This window comes from Armigeres subalbatus, chromosome 2 (genome assembly GCF_024139115.2).
Source record: "Armigeres subalbatus isolate Guangzhou_Male chromosome 2, GZ_Asu_2, whole genome shotgun sequence".
NCBI lineage: Eukaryota > Metazoa > Arthropoda > Insecta > Diptera > Culicidae > Armigeres > Armigeres subalbatus.
Window position 1 is genome coordinate 224,331,436 of NC_085140.1, and position 24,265 is coordinate 224,355,700.

Below are 24,265 nucleotides of genomic sequence, written 5' to 3' on the forward strand. Positions count from 1 at the left end.
GAATTAGTTTGATACTCATTATTATAAGATTATAAGAGGAATGCTCTGTATCTCCGTAAGCGCCACGGGAAAGGAATCTTCGGTTTGTTGAAAAGGTAATTCATGTGAAGCCACCTTGGCGTATAAATATTTACTGTAAACGAAGTTATTTTGAAAACTCGAAGACGAAAATCGTGGTTCAAATCAATCCAACACAAAATCAATTGCTTCGTTTAATGTTTTCCTTAGGGACTTCCTAACCCTTGAGCGGTGCTTAGTCATGCGCTTAAATCTGGTTTGAGGCATAAGAGGTGAAAAAGTTGGCCTTTACTAAAAAAGAGGCGCTCTAAAAATACTTTACAAGGGCCTCGGGAATCCACGTCACGACTTTACCTTTTTGACAAAGTTGTACATATCTGATCACATTTACACTCTGACCCTGACGTCTTAATAATAGTTAAAGATATTTTTCGTTTTATGTTGGAAATTTGTAACAAAACCCCGAAGACGTTTTATAGAAGAAAACTGAATACGTATTTGTCGACTCATAATGGAATTTTGTAGTAGGCGTAAATAGAAAAATGTGTATACATTAAGTTTTGAAAACAGCTTTGCGATTCCAAAATTTTTGATAATACACGACCTACGAGACAATATGGTTTAAGTCAAAATTTGTTTCGAAATTCCGCGGAATTCCGTTAAATTTCGTTATGAGCTAGTTTTTTCAAGCGAAATTTTGGTAATGTTATGAAACGAAACGAAATTAATAAATCCGATTTCGCCAAGCTCAAATTCCGCGAAATTCCGCGAAATTTCGTTTCGAACCACCTGAAACGAAATTTTTCGAAATACGTCATATGCTTACCTCTGAAACACCCACCACGAGTTAACTGAAATGATGTATCTGAGGATGTAAATTTTTTTTTCCCTTTTATGGTGCAAATTCCATTTAATCCCCCAAAAAATGTATGGAAAAGACCCCGAATAAAAGATGAGGTGTTCGCAGGATGCCAGACTAAGCCTTTTGTTTTTGCTAGAGAGAGAGAGAGAGAGAGAGAGAGAGAGAGAGAGAGAGAGAGAGAGAGAGAGAGAGAGAGAGAGAGAGAGAGAGAGAGAGAGAGAGAGAGAGAGAGAGAGAGAGAGAGAGAGAGAGAGAGAGAGAGAGGGAGAGAGAGAGAGAGAGAGAGAGAGAGAGAGAGAGAGAGAGAGAGAGAGAGAGAGAGAGAGAGAGAGAGAGAGAGAGAGAGAGAGAGAGAGAGAGAGAGAGAGAGAGAGAGAGAGAGAGAGAGAGAGAGAGAGAGAGAGAGAGAGAGAGAGAGAGAGAGAGAGAGAGAGAGAGAGAGAGAGAGAGAGAGAGAGAGAGAGAGAGAGAGAGAGAGAGAGAGAGAGAGAGAGAGAGAGAGAGAGAGAGAGAGAGAGAGAGAGAGAGAGAGAGAGAGAGAGAGAGAGAGAGAGAGAGAGAGAGAGAGAGAGAGAGAGAGAGAGAGAGAGAGAGAGAGAGAGAGAGAGAGAGAGAGAGAGAGAGAGAGAGAGAGAGAGAGAGAGAGAGAGAGAGAGAGAGAGAGAGAGAGAGAGAGAGAGAGAGAGAGAGAGAGAGAGAGAGAGAGAGAGAGAGAGAGAGAGAGAGAGAGAGAGAGAGAGAGAGAGAGAGAGAGAGAGAGAGAGAGAGAGAGAGAGAGAGAGAGAGAGAGAGAGAGAGAGAGAGAGAGAGAGAGAGAGAGAGAGAGAGAGAGAGAGAGAGAGAGAGAGAGAGAGAGAGAGAGAGAGAGAGAGAGAGAGAGAGAGAGAGAGAGAGAGAGAGAGAGAGAGAGAGAGAGAGAGAGAGAGAGAGAGAGAGAGAGAGAGAGAGAAAGAGAGAGAGAGAGAGAGAGAGAGAGAGAGAGAGAGAGAGAGAGAGAGAGAGAGAGAGAGAGAGAGAGAGAGAGAGAGAGAGAGAGAGAAATAGATAGAGAGAGAGAGAGAGAAATAGATTGAGAAATAGATAGATAGAGAGAGAGAGAGAGAGAGAGAGAGAGAGAGAGAGAGAGAGAGAGAGAGAGAGAGAGAGAGAGAGAGAGAGAGAGAGAGAGAGAGAGAGAGAGAGAGAGAGAGAGAGAGAGAGAGAGAGAGAGAGAGAGAGAGAGAGAGAGAGAGAGAGAGAGAGAGAGAGAGAGAGAGAGAGAGAGAGAGAGAGAGAGAGAGAGAGAGAGAGAGAGAGAGAGTGAGAGAGAGAGAGAGAGAGAGAGAGAGAGAGAGAGAGAGAGAGAGAGAGAGAGAGAGAGAGAGAGAGAGAGAGAGAGAGACGGCAGCAGGTCCAGCGCACCGAGTTATCCTTCGGGCCGGTAAGCCATCAGAATTCGGTGAGTCCATCCAGTGGGAGTTTTCTTTTTGTGGAGTGGGGCGTCCGTTTTATTTTTGTGGAGTGGGGCGTCCGCTAAGGGCGCCTCGTAGTCCTTTTTTTTGTCCAGTCAAAAGACTGAAGGAATGGGCCCATAAAGCCATTCACAAAATTTGGTGACCGTCAAAGCGTGCGTGACGAATTGCCGCCGCTAGAACTTCTTGTCACCAGGAGCGCAGACTCGCCCACCGATGCGCTGCTAGAAAAGTGACAGCGCTAGAAAAGTGACAGAACACAAATAGCACGTGAGCACAAGAGAGTTAGACAGGGAGAGAACAAGCACACATAGTAGGGACAGAGAAGAGAGGATGAACACAAAACCAAACATGAATGAGAAAATCTAAAATGTAAGAATCAAACCAAATACATGTAATCGAAAAGCTAAATATGTCTCTCTTATAATAAATGTTGTTCTGTCCCCAATCCCCTGCTGTTTAGTTGATTTCATGTATTGTACGTCACATCGCGTTTGTTGTTTTCGAGTCCCGTCCTCCACCATGTGGGAGAGTGACGTAGGGCGCAGTCAGACCACCTCCTATATGTGGTCTGTTGCGCGACGATCGGTGGATTTCCGATGATGAGATGTTGCGAGCAGCATAACCTGTTGCATCGCATTTGAGTATGGGTGGATCCCTTACCGAAATCTCTGAGTGCCTTCTGGTTGTATGAGGAAGTTGCGATAATTAGGGTAAACCCGTTTGGTCGTTGGTTCGCTAGCTAGCTGAAACGATCCGTAAAATTCCTTTCGAGGAGATTAAATGGACTCGCCCTAAGGAGAGTCTCGTCCGGGCAATAAATCAGCACACGTGGTCTCCCCCGTGGAGTGGCGCTTAAGCCACGTGTTTAAGGGCGGATCGGCCCTGCTAGCTACAAATGGCGCCCAGCTAAAGGTCTTCTATGTTGTATTTATGATTTATGTTATTGCTAATGTTAAATTACTTCATGATTTATGTTATTAATGGAAAATTTTAGGTCATTATGTTATTGTTTTTGCGGATATTGTAATTGTTTCCGTATTATGCTGTTTTGTGGAGAAATTCTGGAGTAAAAATATTTTGTTGAGTGATTTCAAGTATTTCAGAGAATATTGAGATTGTAGAGTTCTTGGTTGATGTAGTGTAATACGATGTTTCGGTAAAAGTTTATTATGGTTATCTGCTGGTATTGATAGTTCTGTGGAAAGTATTTGAGTGTAATTTTAGGCCTTGTCGTATATTCGGAAATGTTGATGAGTTTAAGTAAATGTTGAGTCAATGTAGTATGGAATTTGTTTTTATGCGCTAACGTTTCGTTAGGCTTGAGAAATGGTAATATTTGTTGCGGAATTATGAATATTGTGTGATTTTGACGGTATAGTATGGAAAGTTTGGGTTATTGTTGCATCGGCTATTAAAAAATTGTTGTAGACTGTGTAGAGTGGCAGATGAAAAAGATGGAAATCGTAAAAGATTGTGATATGGAAGAAGAGGAACAAAGTAAGGAAAGAATTAGTGCTCTGGAGGCCAAGGTAGCAGAGCTTAAATACCAAATAGAGGTAGTAGAGAGATGGAGAAGAGTGCACGGAGATAAGGAATTCATAATTCCAACGTGTTGGTACTGTGAAGGTTCCGACCACGTTATTAGTAATTGTATAGGATGGTTGCGTACGATGGAAGAAGGAAAGAACAATGAAGAAGCCAAGAAAAATAAGGAAGAGGAAGTTGAAAAAGTTAAAGAGAAGATAAAAGAGAATGCAACACAACAGAAGCAGGAAATAGAACAAGGTCAGATAGATTGGCCGCTAGAATGTAAACCAGCAAATCATTGTCCCATTCAGCTAGAAACTGTATGCAAGGAAAGAGAAGAAAATTGGAAGGCAATTGAAGTTTCATCTGGAATTGGTAAGCAATTATCAATTCCAAACAGAGTTGCTGAAATTGAAAGGAATGGCTTAGAGATGGAACACCCTGTTAAGATTAGGTCGGTCTACAAGTCTAGGGACTGGTGCCGCAAGAAAGGGGAACTTTCTACCACAATAAAAAACCGAAAGAAGGAAGGAACAAGAAGATACAAGAAGAGAATGGAAAGGGAAATCAGGATTAGAAGGATAAAAACTTCAAAGAGCGTTGGTGATGAATGGCTAAGGGAATGGGCAGTCACGTTCGAAAGATGGAGGATTTGGATTCTAAAAGTTTTATTAATTGTAATCCTTCAATCTTTCGCGTCGTTGTCAGGAGTGGGTTTGAAATGGTTAATTGAGAGTCATCGCCACAATTTAGAGGGTTTGAATGGAACTAGCGTTTCCATTGTGAATTCCTTGAGAAGCTCACCAAAGCAAACCCTCCGTAAACATGAAAAAGTTTAAATAGCTATGTAACTGTCTAATCATCATGACAGTAACTAATGCCCTAGCAAGTCTAGGTTGCAATAACGATGACACATGTACATGATGACACCGTTCTAAAGCTATGTAGCTCTTCTTTTCGAATGAAGTAGCAACCATGCATTATGATGCTCTGCTCTGGTCGCAAAAAACACTATTACCACCGTTTGCGAGGTTTAGCTCGGACCCTCAGTCCGAGCAGCCCCACAACAACTTTATTTACTGGGTGCTACCTAGGTGGGAAACCCCTGTGAGAAATCTCGCAAACGTGTTGGCTCAGGTAAGAATGAAGCTAGTAGTAAGTTCCTATTTTGAATATTGCTGGTCTACTGACGCCTACCCTCTCGACTGGAATGCAGTGCGAGTTCGTGGAGTATACTCCAGAACGATGAGCTAGTGACTAAGAAACTCGGAGCTGAAAAGTGATGATCAGGAGTATCTAACGCGAGAAGTAATAATACGGGAGTCTTGCGATTGAGGGTGCCAAGATGATGATCGTCAATAAGACTCGGATGTCTCTACCGTAAGTGGTAGACGATGATGAACAAACTAAGTGAATCGAGCAAGTAGATCAGCAACTTTTGGAAAAGGAAATGCTATTTGAAGCATTCAATCGGTTTTGAAATTAAATTCGACTCGACATTAGTCACATAGACCAACGGACCTTTTTGCCAGTTTGTAGTGGGTGTTTCTTTCTGAGAAGTAATGTTAGTTTGTAGTGCACATCGAGTCTTAGGCTAGTTTAGTGTACTTAATGCTATGCTTTATTATGACCAATATTATTCTACATTTTTTGTATTTGTACTGTTTCATAGTAATTTATATCTATTTATTTACATATGTATTGATTGGAGTTTTTATTTACACTATTTATTTATTTATTTATTTGTTGGAGATTTGTTTACACTATTTATTTATTTATTTTTGCATGCACATAGATATTTCATTATTTATTCATTTAATTATTTAGTCCTGCATGCAAATATTTATTCTCAAGTATTTTTTTTCTCTAGAATCCAATTGGAAAATTTTGTTCCTTGTCGGCCCACTGTGCGACATCGTCCAGACATAACAGCGATGTCGTGCGACATTCCTTGTCCGATTGCACCTAAAAAGAGAAAAATAAATTATAATAAACAGCTCCTAAAACTCACCTGTAATCGGAAATCAACTTCCCTTCGAGTCCGCATCACCATCACCGTTGATTCGTCACCGTTCTTCAAATAAAGGCCATTCTCATGGACCAAATAGATCGAGAGTCGGGGTCAGCAGTAGAGCGCTCGTCCGGCGCCATCATCATAGTCGTCGACAGATTTTCCCTCCGTACGGGATCTACACAAAAGAAAAACATAAAATATTAATACTTACAAGTCTCAAGTCACGTCATTGGGATTTTCCACTGTCGAATGCCATTTTTAGGTGTATTTTTCACTAAATTACCTAGAATCTTTCCGAAATTTTCGTACCGCACTACACATTTCATGTTTACGTTTTGTTTTGACGTTTCTCAGAGTAGGTGAGAGTAGGCCACGTGTTTAAGGGCGGATCGGCCCTGCTAGCTACAATGGTCTATCGAGTAACCAGTTTGGCTTCCGAAAGGGTAAGTCGACCGTAGACGCTATCTTGTCGGTTACCAAATCCGCGGAGATAGATATCCAGCGTAAGAGAAGGGGAGGTCGCTATTGTGCAGTAGTGACTCTCGAAGTGAGGAATGCTTTCAATAGTGCCAGTTGGGCAGCTATTGCAGATGCGCTCCTGCGTCTTGGAATTCCCGAGTACCTGTACAAGATTCTCGGAAGCTACTTCCAGAATCGAGTACTGGTATACGACGCGGAGGCGGGTCGGAAGTGCGTTGACATAACCTCAGGGGTTCCGCAAGGTTCCATACTGGGTCTGGTGTTATGGAACGTCATGTACGACGGTGTCTTGAGGTTGAAGTTCCCGGTCGTTGGCTTCGCTGACGATATTACGCTGGAGGTCTACGGCGAATCGATAGAAGAGGTGGCGTTGACTACAGCTCACTTGATCGCAATTGTGGAGGAGTGGATGAGTTCCAGGAAGTTAGAAGTGGCTCACCATAAGACTGAGGTGGTTGTTGTTAACAACCGAAAGTCGGAGCAACAAGCGGTGATGAGGGCAGGCCTCTGAACGCTCTATCAAACTCTTGGGGGTAATGATCAACGATAACCTCACCTTTGGTAGCCACGTCAATTACGCCTGCAAGCGTGCCTCCACAGCTATAGTGGCATTGTCCCGGATGATGTCCAATAGCTCTGCGGTTTATGCCAGCAAGCGCAAGCTTCTGGTTAGCGTCGCTCTGTCCATACCTAGGTATGGGGGGCCAGCTTGGGGCACGGCCCTGCGTATTAACTGCCACAGAACGAAGTTAAAAAGTACGTATAGGCTCATGTGCCTAAGAGTTGCCAGCGCGTACCGTACCGTGTCGCACGATGCACTTTGCGTCATCACCGGTATGATGCCTATTGACATCGTTATCGGTGAAGACATAGAGTGCTTCGAAATGCGCGGCACGAGAGGCATCCGTAGGACTGTCAGGTTGGCCTCAATGGCCAAATGGCAGCGTGCGTGGGACAGTTCCACTAAGGGTAGATGGACACATTGTTACCGAATATAGTAACAACCAACGAACCATCGACATACTTGCGTAATATTTAAATATTTAGGAAACAATATTGAGGCATTTCGCCTCATTCACAATCAAAGTTCCACTAAGGGTAGATGGACACATTGTTACCGAATATAGTAACAACCAACGAACCATCGACATACTTGCGTAATATTTAAATATTTAGGAAACAATATTGAGGCATTTCGCCTCATTCACAATCAAAGTGTATCTACTATCCTATCCATTCTCCCAATTCCTGCCCTTGGAGCAAAATAAATACCAAAGGAGGCAACACCATTTCCGCTGAAAAAGCCGAATGTCGAATAAGAAAGAGGAAAAGAGAAAACTTTGGGGAGCTGAGGGAGAAATCGTGGACTGATCGGGGAGTTGTATCTGAACTGTCATCGACGCAAGACCTACCGAAAGTTGAAAAAAGTTCAATTCCGAGTGTTGTGAAAGGTGTGTTTGCTAGTGAAGGCCCCGAATAGTCTGATCAGTGGACGGCTTCTAGCCTTTGAAAGGGATAATTTCCATAGGGAAAACCCTGCACAGTGGCTAAAACCGTGTTTTAAGCGCGTTTAATTAATATCACCTTTATTATGCAATTTAGCGTAACGGTCTCTTCGAGACATTTGATCAGTAAGTAAATGCGCTTCTTTGAAGGTATTTAGCTTACTGATCAATCCCCCTAAAAGTGAGATAAAAATTTTGTTTTTTCTGCTTTACAATGGACAAGGTTAATGTCTTCACAAAAGTTGTAGTAAAAGTTCTCCTGAAAAACTTTGTCGAAGACACCGAGTTCTTAATTTCATTACTTTTGAAGATTTGTTACGTTTTACTCCGACAACCCCCTAAAAATAGTTTTTCCATCATAGATTTTTTATTTTCGATTCTACATTTTTTGCATGTTCTAGAAGCAGAAGCTTCCTAGTTATGGATAATAACAAAATACGTTGTTTGGTGGTAATTGCACCTTAAAAACTTGAAAAATAAAAAAGTTATAACAGTTTTAATGGATTTTTTAGCCATATTTGATGGAGTTGTAACTAAGTATAGGGCAATTGTGGCAAACAATCTCATACGCATATCAAAGTACAAGTAATGGACTTTAATTTAATACTTAAATTGTCGAGTTGTAAGCGAATGTAAGACATGTTTGAACAAATAACTTTTTTTGCAATATTAGAAGTGTATTAATGAAAATGCATTCAAGAAGTTGCTTTGCTTATTTTAGATACTGCACAAAATCATTTTAAAGCTTCTTCTCTTTGTGGATTTGCCACACTTTTCGAAAGGCGTTGGCCTACGACCAATCTTGGCATTCGTTGATGTCGATGAAATCATATTCAGGATGCTCGGGGGAAGAACGAACGGTTTATCAAAAAACTTGCTTAATCCACAGTTTGTTGAATATATCGCAGGTAACTTTAATATGTATTTCAACCTTCTTGGCAATTTCCGGCATAATATCTGGATCAATCGAATACGTTTTATAAACTTCATTAAAAACACTTTGTTTTTTTCTCGACAGGTTGCGCCCTCCTGTTTTCCATACAGAAAACAGATGACGATTTTGAATTTCTATTGACTGATTAGCTATAAAATATCAAATTTAAATAGATTTGATTACAGGGTTTTGATATTCTACATACCACCGGCAGCCATTTATAAAATCAATAACTTTTTTAGTCTAAAAAACAACAATCAGGCTAGAAGTTAAGACCTACACGCCAGTTCATTCGGTGTGAAGACGAAATACCAAGAGGGGTAGGCGTAAATAGATTGGCCTACCATGACATAGGGATGTGAACAACAGTGCAAAATCATTAGATAATTATTCTCACAATTTTTTTGATATGAGCATATTATTTACATATTTTATCCGGTAAGCAGATATCGAGAACTTAGCACCCGAAAAATTTCAAGACAAGCAACGGACCGTGATGTTTTGGATATGCTACTCGTTTCATCTGAACCGTTTATAAATAGAACTCGTGGATGGCCCATAAAAAAGCGAAATATTCGTTTCAGAGGACGCAAAAACTCTTCTGAAAAGGAGAACTTTTCATATAGCAGCATAAACAAAGACAATAGTGACAGTGAAAATAGCTACAGCGATTAGCGATGGAAAAACTATTTTTAGGGGGTTGTCGGAGTAAAACGTAACAAATCTTCAAAAGTAATGAAATTAAGAACTCGGTGTCTTCGACAAAGTTTTTCAGGAGAACTTTTACTACAACTTTTGTGAAGACATTAACCTTGTCCATTGTGAAGCAGAAAAAACAAAATTTTTATCTCACTTTTAGGGGGATTGATCAGTAAGCTAAATACCTTCAAAGAAGCGCATTTACTTACTGATCAAATGTCTCGAAGAGACCGTTAATTAAACGCGCTTAAAACACGGTTTTAGCCACTGTGCCCTGGTGTAGATTGCATGGATCGCGAAGCTAGGGAACAAGTTCCAACGATTATCGAAGCTACAATCCACCGGCGGAACACTACAGCCCTGGCTGCCTTTCCCAATAAATCCCAAAAACAGGTTAGCTCGTGACCTCGTGTCCAACGTTTCCGCCTGCTGGCGGCGCTTCTCGCGGAGGGGAAGAAAAACTGTGACCCTCAGCTGCCGTCCACGTGTCCAACACTAGAGCCTCGCTGGAAAGAGCCACAAGATCGAACCAGGTACCGTTCCCGTTAGCCCTCTGACTGTGCCCAACGCCTACGCCTACACGGTGCAGCCCGCTGGCGGTATCGACAAAGCCGAAGCTAACGTCATCGTGTCGAACGCCTACGTGTGCAACACTGCCGCCTCGCCGAACTCGAACCCCGTTGTCGGTACCGTTGAGTACCCCAGGTATGTCAAACCACATGAGCATGTCGACAATGGCCCCCAACTCTCATGAACGGCCGCAACAAAATTGAGAAAATTGCCTACCTAAACCAGCAAAGCTAAAAAAAGAGAGAGAGAGAGAGAGTGAGAGAGAGAGAGTGAGAGAAAGAGAGAGTGAGAGAGAGAGTGAGAGAGAGAGTGAGAGAGAGAGTGAGAGAGAGAGAGAGTGAGAGAGAGAGTAAGAGAGATAGAGTAAGGGTCTGTTCACAAATTACGTAACGCTTCGAAGGGAAGGGGGGAGGTCCAACTTGCATTATACTTTGTTACACTAAAAGGTGGAGGAGGGGGTGGGAACTACCAAATGTTACGCAAACCGCAAACAAAAATTAAAGACCTTTTTTAATTACTGATTGAAGTAATTGCGTTTTATCGTTATCGGGAGAGAGAGTGAGAGAGAGAGAGACTGAGCGAAAAAAAAAAAAAAAAAAAGAGAGAGAGAGAGAGAGAGAGAGAGAGAGAGAGAGAGAGAGAGAGAGAGAGAGAGAGAGAGAGAGAGAGAGAGAGAGAGAGAGAGAGAGAGAGAGAGAGAGAGAGAGAGAGAGAGAGAGAGAGAGAGAGAGAGAGAGAGAGAGAGAGAGAGAGAGAGAGAGAGAGAGAGAGAGAGAGAGAGAGAGAGAGAGAGAGAGAGAGAGAGAGAGAGAGAATTGCTGTTTATCGTTATCGGGATAGAGAGTGGAGGAGAGAGAGTGAGCGAAAAAAAAAAAAAAAAAAAAAAGAGAGAGAGAGAGAGAGAGAGAGAGAGAGAGAGAGAGAGAGAGAGAGAGAGAGAGAGAGAGAGAGAGAGAGAGAGAGAGAGAGAGAGAGAGAGAGAGAGAGAGAGAGAGAGAGAGAGAGAGAGAGAGAGAGAGAGAGAGAGAGAGAGAGAGAGCGACGCATTTTATCACACGTCCTCACCGTTAGGTCCGCCTATATAGTTTTTTTTACAACTTGCATACAAGTGCTATAGTTTTGTTCTCGTAGCTTGTTAACATTAGAAGAGGTTTTTGCCTCTCTTTTATCGTTGTACGTTATCTATTGAGAGGGATGGCATGACATACAAGCAGTGATGCTGTTTAGGAAGGCATGACATACAATCCGTGCGGGATTTGAGGCATCTAGGAGTGAAGAACGACGACCGGTTAAATTTCAACACCTATGTCGACTATTCCTGTGAAAAGGCGGCTAAAATGGTTAGTGCGTTTAAAGAATCATGTCGAACGTCGGCGGTCCGAAAGGCAACAGTAGAAGTCTCCTGGCAGCAGTATCATCCTTGATACTGAGGTACGGAGTCCCAACCTAGGGAGCTGTGCTCAAGACGTAATGTAACCGCAGAAAGTTAACAACGTGTTTCATGTAATGACCATCTAACTCACGAAGCATGGAATGGAACGAGGAATGCGGTCAGCAGAGTTGTGACACGAATACTGTTGTAGCTGCAGCTTAGATGGAGAAGTGACCAGCGAATAGTGACCAGCACTTGCTCACTCAAATTACAATCAAATTATAGCCAAGAATTTAGGAGCATTATTGAAAAAGCAATGTCATCGTTTAAGGATAAGGAACCGGAAAAGTCAAAATTTGAATCACTCTATTGGGGAATATCTTATTGCTAGGCCAAGGAAGGCTTCCATCAGCAGCTTTAGTAAAATAAAAATAATTAAAATATATATCTTTTTTATCTATTGGTACTTTCAGAAATTAGTTTTCGAGAACGGGGGTGAAATATTTGAACTTTGGAGAACGCCACCTGTTGATCTTTACATACGAATTTTTTTGTTCAACGTTACGAATGCGGAACAATATCTCAACGGAGCAGAAGAAAAAATGGTTTTTGAAGAAGTCGGACCATTTGTCTATAGGTAAATATTTCCAAATAACTAATAACTATAATGATTATATTATTCAATGAGATTTCAGTGGATATTATCGGTTAAATGACTCTAAACTGAGCTAAAAGTAAAAGAAATCTTCTTTAGATTTATGACTTTTGTTGGAGGTAAACTTTTGTTGGCCATGAAACTTGATGTTTATGAAAGGCAGCTAAATAAAATTTCCATTTAAAATTAGAAATTTTCCATAAACAATTAGGAAATTGCCAATAAAAAAATCAGGGTATGAGCAATAAATAATTATAAAATTTCCACAAATAAAACAAAATTTCCATAAACAATTAAGAATTTTCCACAAACCAAAAATAAATAAGCACTTTTAAAAGCAAAAGTAGCAATTATAAAAGAATAATTTTCCATAAAGAAATGAAAATGTTCCACGAAAAAATACAAAATTTCCATAAATAAATCAATATTAGCAATAAACAATTACAAAATGTTCCACAAAATAATTTTTTTTTCCATAAAAAATTAAAAATTTTCCACAAAATAATCAATAAAGAGCAATAAAAAAAAAGAAAATTTCCATTAAGAAATACAAGAAAGCAATAAAGCTGATGAAATTTTACATTAACTTTAAACGCTTTTAAAGAAGGGGTCATCTATGAAAAAAAGCTCAGTTTGATTGCTTTTTTATATTTCTTTATGGAAATTTTCTTATTTTTTTATTGCTCTTTATTGATCATTTCGGAAAATTTTGTTATTTTTTATTGCTAATATGGTTGTATGTCAATGCCCAGAATACCAATCCCCAGAATCAGTTCCCCAGAATGGTATTTCCCAGAATTCCATTTCCCAGAACGACCAATTCTCCAGAATGATATACCCCAGAATGCACCGTTTCCCGAATGACCCATTCCCCAGAAACCAAAAACCCAGAATGACCCGTTCCCCAGAAAAAGGTATCAGTCTAAGAAACTATGTTTTTCGCTGTCATTTCTATAAATTAAAAATACTAGATACTATATTTCTATGCAAAAATACTTATATTGAAGTACGCATTTGTCCGGAATAAGCAAAACGACATATGCTGCCTTATTTTAAAGCACGCAATTGCCCGGAATGGAGCCCATTTGATATGTTTGTTAGGGCTCACATATAATACGAAGGAGCATATAATCCATTATACTCGTTGTTCATATTGGGGGAAGCCCATATGGCATAATGCCGTTTGGCATAAAGCCGTTTGGCATAATGACCATTTGGCATAATCGTTGAAAAGAGTATGAAATGCAATGGGTCGTAAGAATATATGATTTCCATTTTTCGAAGTATGTATTTACCTGGAATAAGACAAAAGAGTAGATGACTCCTTCTTTAAAAGTATGCGTTTGCCCGGAAAAAGGCAAACGAGTAGATAACTACTGCTTCAAAAGTATGCATTTGCCAGGAAAAAAGGCAGAAGAGTTAATGACTCCTTCTTTAAAAGTACGCATTTGCCCGGGATGAAGCAAAAGAGTAGATGACTCCTTCTTTAAAAGTATGCATTTGCCCGGTATAAGGCAAAAGAGTAGATGACTCCTTCTTTAAAAGTACGCATTTGCCCGGGATGAAGCAATTACGAAGTATTTAGTCTCAGCTAGGAAATGATGCATTCTGGGGTATGGTATTCTGGGGATTAGGACATTCTGGGGAATGTCTTTCGGGGGATGGAGGCATTCTGGGAAATATCTTTCGGGGGATTGGGGCATTCTGGGGAATGTCTTTCTGGGGATTGTGGTATTCTGGGGAATGGTTTTCTAAGGAGTAGTGCATTCAGGAGAATTAATTTCTGGGGAATCACTTTCTGGGCAATGGGTTTCTGGGGTATGACATACAATCGCTAATATTGATTTATTTATGGAAATTTTGTATTTTTTTTTTCGTGGAACATTTAATTTTTGTTTATGGAAAATTCTTCTTTTATAATTGTAATTTTTGCTTTTAAAAGTGCTTATTTATTTTTGTTTTGTGATTTTCCACATGGAAATTTTGTTTTATTTGTGGAAATTTTATATTTATTTATTGCTCATACCCTGATTTTTTTATTGGCAATTTTCTATTTTTTTTGGGAATTTTCTAATTGTTTAGGGGGAGTATTTATTTTAGTCTTTATGAAATTATGCGAAAAAAGGGTTCGGCTGTCAGCCTAACTTGAACCCACATACATTCGAACAACAGTAGGGAATCGACAGAAGGAGGCATCATTAACGTTGCTGAGAAATCGCAGTCAATTCGTTGAACACTACTGTGGAGCAGGATTGGGTTGCTATTCAGCTCGGAGGCCGTAAACTGTATTTGTGCAATGTGTCCTCCAAACGCGTGGTTCTATATATAAGTATAAAAGAATAAAATACAGAACCGTCTTTGCGGACCCGGGAAACGATGCAATCGAAAATTAGTGCTAGAAAATTAGCCTTCTTAATTTAGGCTGCTCTTTCTTGCAGGGTTCTACCAAATAGCACCAAGCACATACAAAACAGTATTTTTCTGCCCAAGCTCTCATTTATTAGATTAAATTGATCACAAATCATTGCCGAGGATATCCTATAACAAATGTACGTATGAATTGATATCAAATGATTCTCTTTTTCATTTTACGAACAAAATATCACAAGTCAGTCGAAAAGCCGCTTGGTGTGGTTTAGCAAATCCCTGACCAATTTATTGGTGACGTCACATTCAGGGTACTTGCATGCTCGATTTTAGATTTTTGTTGTGCCTTCTACGGTCGATTTGAAGGGTTCTGTACAGCTTGGAGAACATTTCAAAGCCGATTTCGTCCGGAAATCCAATTCAAGGACGGGACGAGTGTGGCTGGAAGACGGCGGCCAGCCTTCGGCGAACGATGAACCCGCGTTCTTGAGAACAATGGCGGCACGGACTTAGACCTAAAATCTCTCGCAATGAAGTAGCGGGATTGTTAAGGCCGGAGCAACAGGCACCAGCTCTTCCTCTATTGAAGTGTCCACCGATGCATTGCACTGTCGAAAACTTGAAAAAAGCGCAGAAGAACAAGTTCCCTTTTAAGTGGGCCTGAACAAAACGGATTGGTATCCTGCGACGTCACTACCTAACCTCTAAACCTCAATCTATTTTCTGCACTTGATATGTACCTTTTTCTTGGTGTCTTTGTTGCTGTCGTTCTTTTGTTCTTGTGGTGTTTTACGGGATTTTAATTATAATTTAAGTAGTTCATTAATTTTGGTTTAGTTTTACACACTAACACTAACCGTACTAATTGATTTCAACCACCACATTGTCCAGTAATCATAGCAAAGCCGAAGATGTTCAGGCTATTTATGCAGAGATGCCTCGATGAGTGTAGTTTAAACCTTACTTACTTACTTATGGATCCTGTACACCTCCGGTGGTGCAAAGGGCCGACTTGAAAGATCTCCATCCTGAGCGTTGCCCGGCTATCGCTTTAACCTGTTGCCAGGTTAGATTTCGGTCGACTTCTTTTATTTCGTTATTGAGGCTTCCCGGCCAAGAGCCTCTGGGTCTGCCTCTGCTGCGATGTCCCGCTGGGTTCCAGTCTAATGCTTGTTTACAGATTTCGTTTCCGCCCCTACGTAGAGTGTGGCCGACCCAGCCCTACCTCCGATCCCGAATTTCTGTTGCTATCGGCCTCTGGTGACAACGACGATGGACCTCGTTGTTTGAGATCCAGTTGTGAGGCCACCAGGCCCGAATTATATACCGCAGGCATCTGTTAATAAACACCTGCAGCCGTTGAGTGTTCTCCACTTATACACACCATGTTTCGCTAGCGTATAACAGCACAGATTTCACGTTAGAGTTGAAAATTCGTATTTTGGTGCGTTCACTTATCTGCCTGTTTTTCCAGATATTTCTTAAACTCGCAAAGGCAGCCCTTGCTTTCTTGATTCGTGCGCCTATGTCGATCTTGGTACCGCCGTCTGACGCCATTTGGCTACCAAGATATTGGAAGCTTTCAACATTCTCCACTGGTTGCCCGGCTACTGTGAAACTGGAAGGAGTCACCGTGTTTACATCCAACGATTTGGTTTTGTTGACGTTGATGACTAAATCTGCCGAGGAGGAGCGCTCGGCAAGGTCGTTGAGATTACTCTGCATATCAGATCGCCGTTGCCCGAGGAGTGCAACATCATCCGCCAATTCGAAGTCATAACAGCCCGCTGTTTGGTTCACGGTCAATCGCATCTACCAGAATCTCGTCGATTACGATGAGGAACAGTAACGGTGATAGAATACATCCTTGCCTCACACCAGCTACGACCCGGATAGGGTCGGACAAGACCCCACTGTGCAGCACTCTGCACGAGAAGGCCTCGTACTGTGCCTCGATGAGGCCGATGATTTTCTCAGGAACTCTCTTGCGTCTCAGGGCGCCCCACATATTCTCGTGATTGAGACGGTCGAAAGCTTTTTCGTAGTCAATGAATACCAAGTAAAGGGACTCTTGGAATTCGTTGACCTGCTCCAGAATGATGCGGAGTGTGACAATATGGTCCACACAGGATCTTCCGGCACGGAATCCGGCTTGCTACCGCTGGAGAGTCGCATTGATCTTCTCCTGAATCCGGGCTAGGATAATTTTGCACAGAACTTTGAGTACACAGCAACATAATGCCTCGTCAGTTATCGCATACAGTCAGGTCACCCTTTTTGGGCACCTTCACTAAGATACCTTGCATCCAGTAGACCGGGAAAGTTGCGGTGTCCCAGATATTACGAAATAAACGATGCAGTAGTTGAGCGGATGTCATGTGGTCAGCTTTCAGCATCTCGGCTAACATGCGATCGACCCCTGGGGCTTTATTCGATTTCATGCTTTGGATGGCTGTTTGAATCTCTAGCAGTGGTGGAGCTTCGGTATTGACGCGTGTTATACGTCGGATCCTAGGCAGATCATGCCGAGGTGGCGATGGCCTGGCTGGCACTTGAAAAAGTTGTTCGAAGTGCTCGAACCAGCGATCCAGCTGGTCAGTTGGGCCGGTCAATAACTGATCATTCGCGTCTTTCACAGGCATCGTTGCATTTATCTTCGCCCCGCTTAAGCGTCGTGAGATATCGTAGAGGAGACGAATGTCCCCGGTTACGGCGGCTCTCTCTCCTTCGTCGGCCAGAGAGTCTGCCCACGCTCGCTTGTCTCGTCGACATGAGCGTTTACTTCCTTCTCAAGAGCCGCGTATCGTTGACGGGCTAAGACTTTGGCTCCTCTGGTTTTCGATCGCTCTATCGCGGCTTTGACTTCTCTTCGCTCCTCTATCTTTCTCCAGGTCTCATGGGTGATCCATTGTTTTCTCTGGGTGCGTAGTTCGCCCAGATTGTTCTCGCTGGTGGCGAAGGCATTCTTGATGGCGGTCCATTGGTCTTCCACGCTGCCACCTTCCAGAATATCTGGAGCACGCGTCTCCAGTTCTTCAACGAAGGACCGTTTCACCGTGGCATCTTCCAGTCGGCGTGTGTTGAATCGTCGTCCAACCTTTTCCTCCTGCCGACGAATCCGCGCAATGCGCAGGCGTATTTCGCCAATGAGGAGGTGATGATCAGACGCGATATCGGCACTACGTTTATTCCGTACATCAAGAAGGCTCCGTTTCCATTTTCGGCTGATGCAGATGTGGTCGATTTGATTTTCTGTAAAGCCGTCACGGGAGACCCACTTGACCTTGTGAACCGGTCGATGAGGGAGGAGCGATCCCCCGATCACCATGTCGTTATTACCACAAAATTCTGCGAACAGCTCTCCGTTTTCGCTCATTTCTCCGAGCCCATGGCGTCCCATAATGCGCTCATGGTTCGAGTTGTCGGATCCGATCTTCGCATTGAAGTCTCCCAAACAGTTCTTGATATCACCCTTCGGAATTCTATCTACGACGGCATTGAGTTGACTGTAGAAGTTCTCTTTGTCTTGCAGGTCGGCAGCATCGGTTGGCGCATAACATTGGATTATAGTAAGGTTTCGGACCCGTGTTCTAAATCTGGCAACGATTATCCTTTCACTTATAGGTTCCCTCATCATAAGCACAGAATATGCCTGAGCGCTTAGTAGGAAGCCAACTCCGCGATGCCGGGGAGCGTGTTCACCTCGTAAACCAGAGTATAGCAGAACTTGTCCCGACGGCGTTCTGTGTTCTCCAAAGTTTGGCCAATGGACTCCACTCAGTCCCAGGATCTCAAGCTTCATGCGGCGTGCCACATTGGCAAGTTGTGCCAATTTACCCTGCTGGGCTAGGGTTAAAACGTTCCATGTTCCTTCGTGTCCGTTGTTTCGCGCTCAGAGTCGTCGCCTTAAAATCAGTCCGTATTCTTTCATTATCGGATTCTCGAACAAATTGATGTTCCGGGAACAGTAGGTTGTTGGTCCAACGTTCCCTATCCACCGGGATGGGGCTACCATCTTAGGTATAGCTTCCGGGGAATAGCATTTCATACTCAGCCGCTGGATGCCAGAACAGACGCTGTTGGAGCCGCATCTCCTTGGTGAACAGACGCTCGGTCAGTCGGGTCAAATTTGTTTAAAGTCCCACCCAACACCAGGACTAGGCTAGTGCACTTTGAGCGGCACACGGTCGCTTTGATAGGGCCTGCTTGGGGACACATGCAGCTTTTTATAGAAGTTCAACAGTGCCCACTGTCGAACCCCACCACATCCTAGGCAGACCCCACAGTAGTTTAAACCCTTCCACACTAACTATTCTAAAACCTCCCGTGGCACCTATGAGATGTCGTAGAGTTCTCTGCATCTTTCTTAAGTAGGTGTCCACTAACCACCCTTCCCCTTCCTCAGCATTCCCAGGGACGTGACCAGGACAGATCTCGATTATTGGAGAGTGCATTGCTAACATCTAAAAGATGCTGATGAGTCCTAAATCAATATCTGTGGTAACGGATGAAAGTGATGCTACTCGCATACAATAGTCTTGGCTTGTATCACCTACGAATTTGTTCGAATTGCTCAATGCTAATTCTAGATGCCTCGATGAGTGTAGTTTTCCCGATGCATGGAAAAGGCAGAGGTTGGTTCTGTTACCGATTGCCGGACAGCCGCCTGAAAACCCCTCGGTGTACAGACAAATCTGTCTAATTGACACGTCGGGCAAGTTGCTCAACAGGCTGACCCCGTACTCAGAGAGTACGAACGGCCTGTCAAGCGCGTTAGTCACACTGTGTGTGAAGAATGCATTCAACAGCGCAAGCTGGGATGCTATCGCGTTCTCGTTTAACCGGCTTAGCCTACCGGTGCTTAGCGGTGGGCCTGTACCGGATTTTGAAAAGCTCCTATTACTGCAGGAGTTCCGCAAGGTTCAATACTAAGCCCGGTATTATGGAACCTTATGTACGACGGGGTAGGAAGGGAGGAAATGTATAGACCGGTCATCGGACCGAATAGTCTGCATACCGTATCGAACGACAATGGTCAACGATGCATAAACTTTGCAGCCTCCCGCGGAATGGTAGTCCGAAGCAATTTCTTCCCCCGCAAGAATATACACAAGGCCACATAGAAATCACCTGATCAAGTACCAGAAAACCAAATCGACGGTAAATTCTTCTCCGACATCACGAACGTACACACTTACCGCAGTGCGAATATTGAATCCGACCACTCCCACTTTGCAGTATGTCTGCGCTCAAAACTCTCGACGGTGTTCAACACGCGTCGGAGTCGTCAGCCACGGCTAAACATTGGGCGGCTACAAGACGGTAGACTAGCCCAAGACTACGCGCAGCAGCTGAAAGTGGCACTCCCAACGGAAGAGCAGCTAGGCACAGCGTCTCTTGAAGAGGGCTGGAGAGATATCCGCCATTGGAAGCACAGCATCCGCTGCACTAGGCACGGTGTCCCCGGATCAGAGAAACGACTGGTATGACGGCGAATGTGAGCAGTTATTTGAGGAGAAGAATGCAACATGGGCGAGATTGCTGCAATACCGCACGAGGACGAACGAGGCACGATACAAACGGGCACGGAACAGACAAAATTCGATTTTCCGGAGGTAAAAGCACCAGCAGGAAGATCGAAACCGTGAAGGGACGGAGCAACTGCACCGCGCTAATAACGTACGAAAGTTCTATGAGGAGTTAAACCGTTCACGTAAGGGCCACGTGCCACAGCTCGATATGTGTAAGGACATACCGATATGTGTAAGGACAGGAACCTTCCTACAAACGAGCGTGAGGTGATCCAAAGGTGGAGGCAGCACTACGAAGGGCACCTTAATGGCAATGTAGTAGATGAAGATGGCGGTATGGAAATGAACCTAGGAGCACGTGTGCAGGACATGCGACTTCCGGCTCCGAATCTCCAGGAAATCCAGGAGGAGATCGGCTGGCTGAAAAACAACAAAGCCCGTGGAGTTGACCAACTACCAGGAGAGTTGTTTAAACACGGTGGTGAGGCACTGGCTAGAGCGCTGCACTGGGGAATTACCAAGGTTTGGGAGGATGAGGTTCTGCCGCAGGAGTGGATGGAAGGTGTAGTGTGTCACATTTACAAAAAGGGCGATAAGCTGGATTGTAGCAACTACTGCGCAATCACATTGCTGAACGCCGCCTACAAGGTAATCTCCCAAATTTTATGCCGCCGATTAACACCATTTGCAAGATAGTTCGTAGGGCAGTACCAGCCGGGATTTATGGGTGAACGCTCTACCACAGATCAGGTTTTCGCGGTACGTCAGGTATTGTAGAAATGCTGCGAATACAACGTGCCCACACATCATCAATTTATCGACTTCAAAGCCGCATATGCTACAATCGATCGGGACGAGCTGTGGCAGCTTATGTACGAAAACGGATTTCCGGATAAACTGATACGGTTGATCAAGGCGACGATGGATCGGGTGATGTGCGTAGTTCGAGTTTCAGGGCATTCTCGAGTCCATTCGAAACGCGTAGAGGGTTACGGCAAGGTGCTGGTCTTTCCTGTCTGCTATTCAACATCGCTTTGGAAGGAGTAATACGAAGGGCAGGGATTGACACGAGTGGTACGATTTTCACGAAGTCCGTCCAGTTATTTGGTTTCGCCGACGACATTGATATCATGGCACGTAACTTTGAGAGGATGGAGGAAGCCTACATCAGACTGAAAAGCGAAGCTAAACGGATTGGAGTAGTCATCAGCACGTCGAAGACGAAGTACATGATAGGAAGAGGCTCAAGATAGGTCAATGTGAGCCACCCACCACGAGTTTCTATCGGTGGTGACGAAATCGAGGTTGTTGAAGAATTCGTGTACTTGGGCTCACTGGTGACCGCCGATAACGATACCAGCAGAGAAATTCGGAGACGCATAGTGGCTGGAAATCGTACGTACTTTGGACTCCGCAAGACGCTCCGATCGAATAGAGTTCGCCGCCGTACCAAACTGACTATCTACAAAACGCTTATAGTTCTCTACGGACACGAGACCTGGACGATGCTCGTGGAGGACCAACGCGCACTGGGAGTTTTCGAAAGGAAAGTGTTGCGTACCATCTATGGTGGGGTGCAGATGGCGGACGGTACGTGGAGGAGGCGAATGAACCACGAGTTGCATCAGCTGTTGGGAGAACCATCCATCGTTCACACCGCGAAAATCGCAAGACTGCGGTGGGCCGGGCACGTAGCCAGAATGAATGCAGTGCGAATATTGAATCCGACCACTCCCACTTTGCAGTATGTCTGCGCTCAAAACTCTCGACGGTGTTCAACACGCGTCGGAGTCGTCAGCCACGGCTAAACATTGGGCGGCTACAAGACGGTAGACTAGCCCAAGACTACGCGCAGCAGCTGAAAGTGGCACTCCCAACGGAAGAGCAGCTAGGCACAGCGTCTCTTGAAGAGGGCTGGAGAGATATCCGCCATTGGAAGCACAGCATCCGCTGCACTAGGCACGGTGTCCCCGGATCAGAGAAAAGACTGGTATGACGGCGAATGTGAGTAGTTAGTTGAGGAGAAGAATGCAACATGGGCGAGATTGCTGCAATACCGCACGAGGACGAACGAGGCACGATACAAACGGGCACGAAACAGACAAAATTCGATTTTCCGGAGGTAAAAGCACCAGCAGGAAGATCGAAACCGTGAAGGGACGGAGCAACTGCACCGCGCTAATAACGCACGAAAGTTCTATGAGGAGTTAAACCGTTCACGTAAGGGCCACGTGCCACAGCTCGATATGTGTAAGGACATACCGATATGTGTAAGGACAGGAACCTTCCTACAAACGAGCGTGAGGTGATCCAAAGGTGGAGGCAGCACTACGAAGGGCACCTTAATGGCAATGTAGTAGATGAAGATGGCGGTATGGAAATGAACCTAGGAGCACGTGTGCAGGACATGCGACTTCCGGCTCCGAATCTCCAGGAAATCCAGGAGGAGATCGGCCGGCTGAAAAACAACAAAGCCCGTGGAGTTGACCAACTACCAGGAGAGTTGTTTAAACACGGTGGTGAGGCACTGGCTAGAGCGCTGCACTGGGTGATTACCAAGGTTTGGGAGGATGAGGTTCTGCCGCAGGAGTGGATGGAAGGTGTAGTGTGTCACATTTACAAAAAGGGCGATAAGCTGGATTGTAGCAACTACTGTGCAATCACATTGCTTAACGCCGCCTACAAGGTAATCTCCCAAATTTTATGCCGCCGATTAACACCATTTGCAAGATAGTTCGTAGGGCAGTACCAGCCGGGATTTATGGGTGAACGCTCTACCACAGATCAGGTGTTCGCGATACGTCAGGTATTGTAGAAATGCTGCGAATACAACATGCCCACACATCATCAATTTATCGATTTCAAAGCCGCATATGCTACAATCGATCGGGACGAGCTGTGGCAGCTTATGTACGAAAACGGATTTCCGGATAAACTGATACGGTTGATCAAGGCGACGATGGATCGGGTGATGTGCGTAGTTCGAGTTTCAGGGGCATTCTCGAGTCCCTTCGAAACGCGTAGAGGGTTACGGCAAGGTGATGGTCTTTCCTGTCTGCTATTCAACATCGCTTTGGAAGGAGTAATACGAAGGGCAGGGATTGACACGAGTGGTACGATTTTCACGAAGTCCGTCCAGTTATTTGGTTTCGCCGACGACATTGATATCATGGCACGTAACTTTGAGAGGATGGAGGAAGCCTACATCAGACTGAAAAGCGAAGCTAAACGGATTGGAGTAGTCATCAACACGTCGAAGACGAAGTACATGATAGGAAGAGGCTCAAGATAGGTCAATGTGAGCCACCCACCACGAGTTTCTATCGGTGGTGACGAAATCGAGGTTGTTGAAGAATTCGTGTACTTGGGCTCACTGGTGACCGCCGATAACGATACCAGCAGAGAAATTCGGAGACGCATAGTGGCTGGAAATCGTACGTACTTTGGACTCCGCAAGACGCTCCGATCGAATAAAGTTCGCCGCCGTACCAAACTGACTATCTACAAAACGCTTATAGTTCTCTACGGACACGAGACCTGGACGATGCTCGTGGAGGACCAACGCGCACTGGGAGTTTTCGAAAGGAAAGTGTTGCGTACCATCTATGGTGGGGTGCAGATGGCGGACGGTACGTGGAGGAGGCGAATGAACCACGAGTTGCATCAGCTGTTGGGAGAACCATCCATCGTTCACACCGCGAAAATCGCAAGACTGCGGTGGGCCGGGCACGTAGCCAGAATGTCGGACAGTAATCCTGTGAAAATGGTTCTCGACAACGATCCGACGGGAACAAGAAGGCGAGGTGCACAGCGGGCAAGGTGGATCGATCAGGTGGAGGACGACTTGCGGACCCTCCGCAGACTGCGTGGTTGGCGAAGTGCAGCCATGGACCGAGCTGAATGGAGAAGTCTTTTATGTGCAGCACAGGCCACTCCGGCCTTAGTCTGATGATAAATAAATAAAATACTTAAACATTCAATGTTTTGAAATTAAACCATGTTTTTGTCAAAATGGCGAACAAGTGAGAGGTAAGAACATTGCTATTTAACAATTCAATACTTCATTCCGTGCCAATAGTTCGAACGAGCCAGACGTTTGTGCTGTGTCTCATCGCGGGTTTTGTTTGGTAGTGCGTGTCTATTGTGTGGTGCCTACCTACGGATCCAAGGCGATTACTGACGGCGAGCGAAGTAGCTGCTTCTGGCGACGCCAGTGAAGCAGGCTATTGTTTCTGCTGCTACCTACAGCAGCAGCGCAGATAAGTGGAAGGCATTGT

General features: G+C 44.1%; 1 protein-coding gene across 5 annotated transcripts in view; it reads left to right on the forward strand.

The window, feature by feature from the left end:
• LOC134211763 (scavenger receptor class B member 1) overlaps window positions 1-24,265 on the forward strand; it is a 305,460-nt gene that overhangs the window by 61,975 nt on the left and 219,220 nt on the right. For all 5 annotated transcript variants that reach the window (XM_062688980.1, XM_062688976.1, XM_062688979.1 and 2 more), the window contains exon 3: window positions 11,909-12,072. In XM_062688980.1, the coding sequence (XP_062544964.1) occupies window positions 11,909-12,072 (164 nt within the window). The remainder of the gene's footprint in view (window positions 1-11,908; window positions 12,073-24,265) is intronic.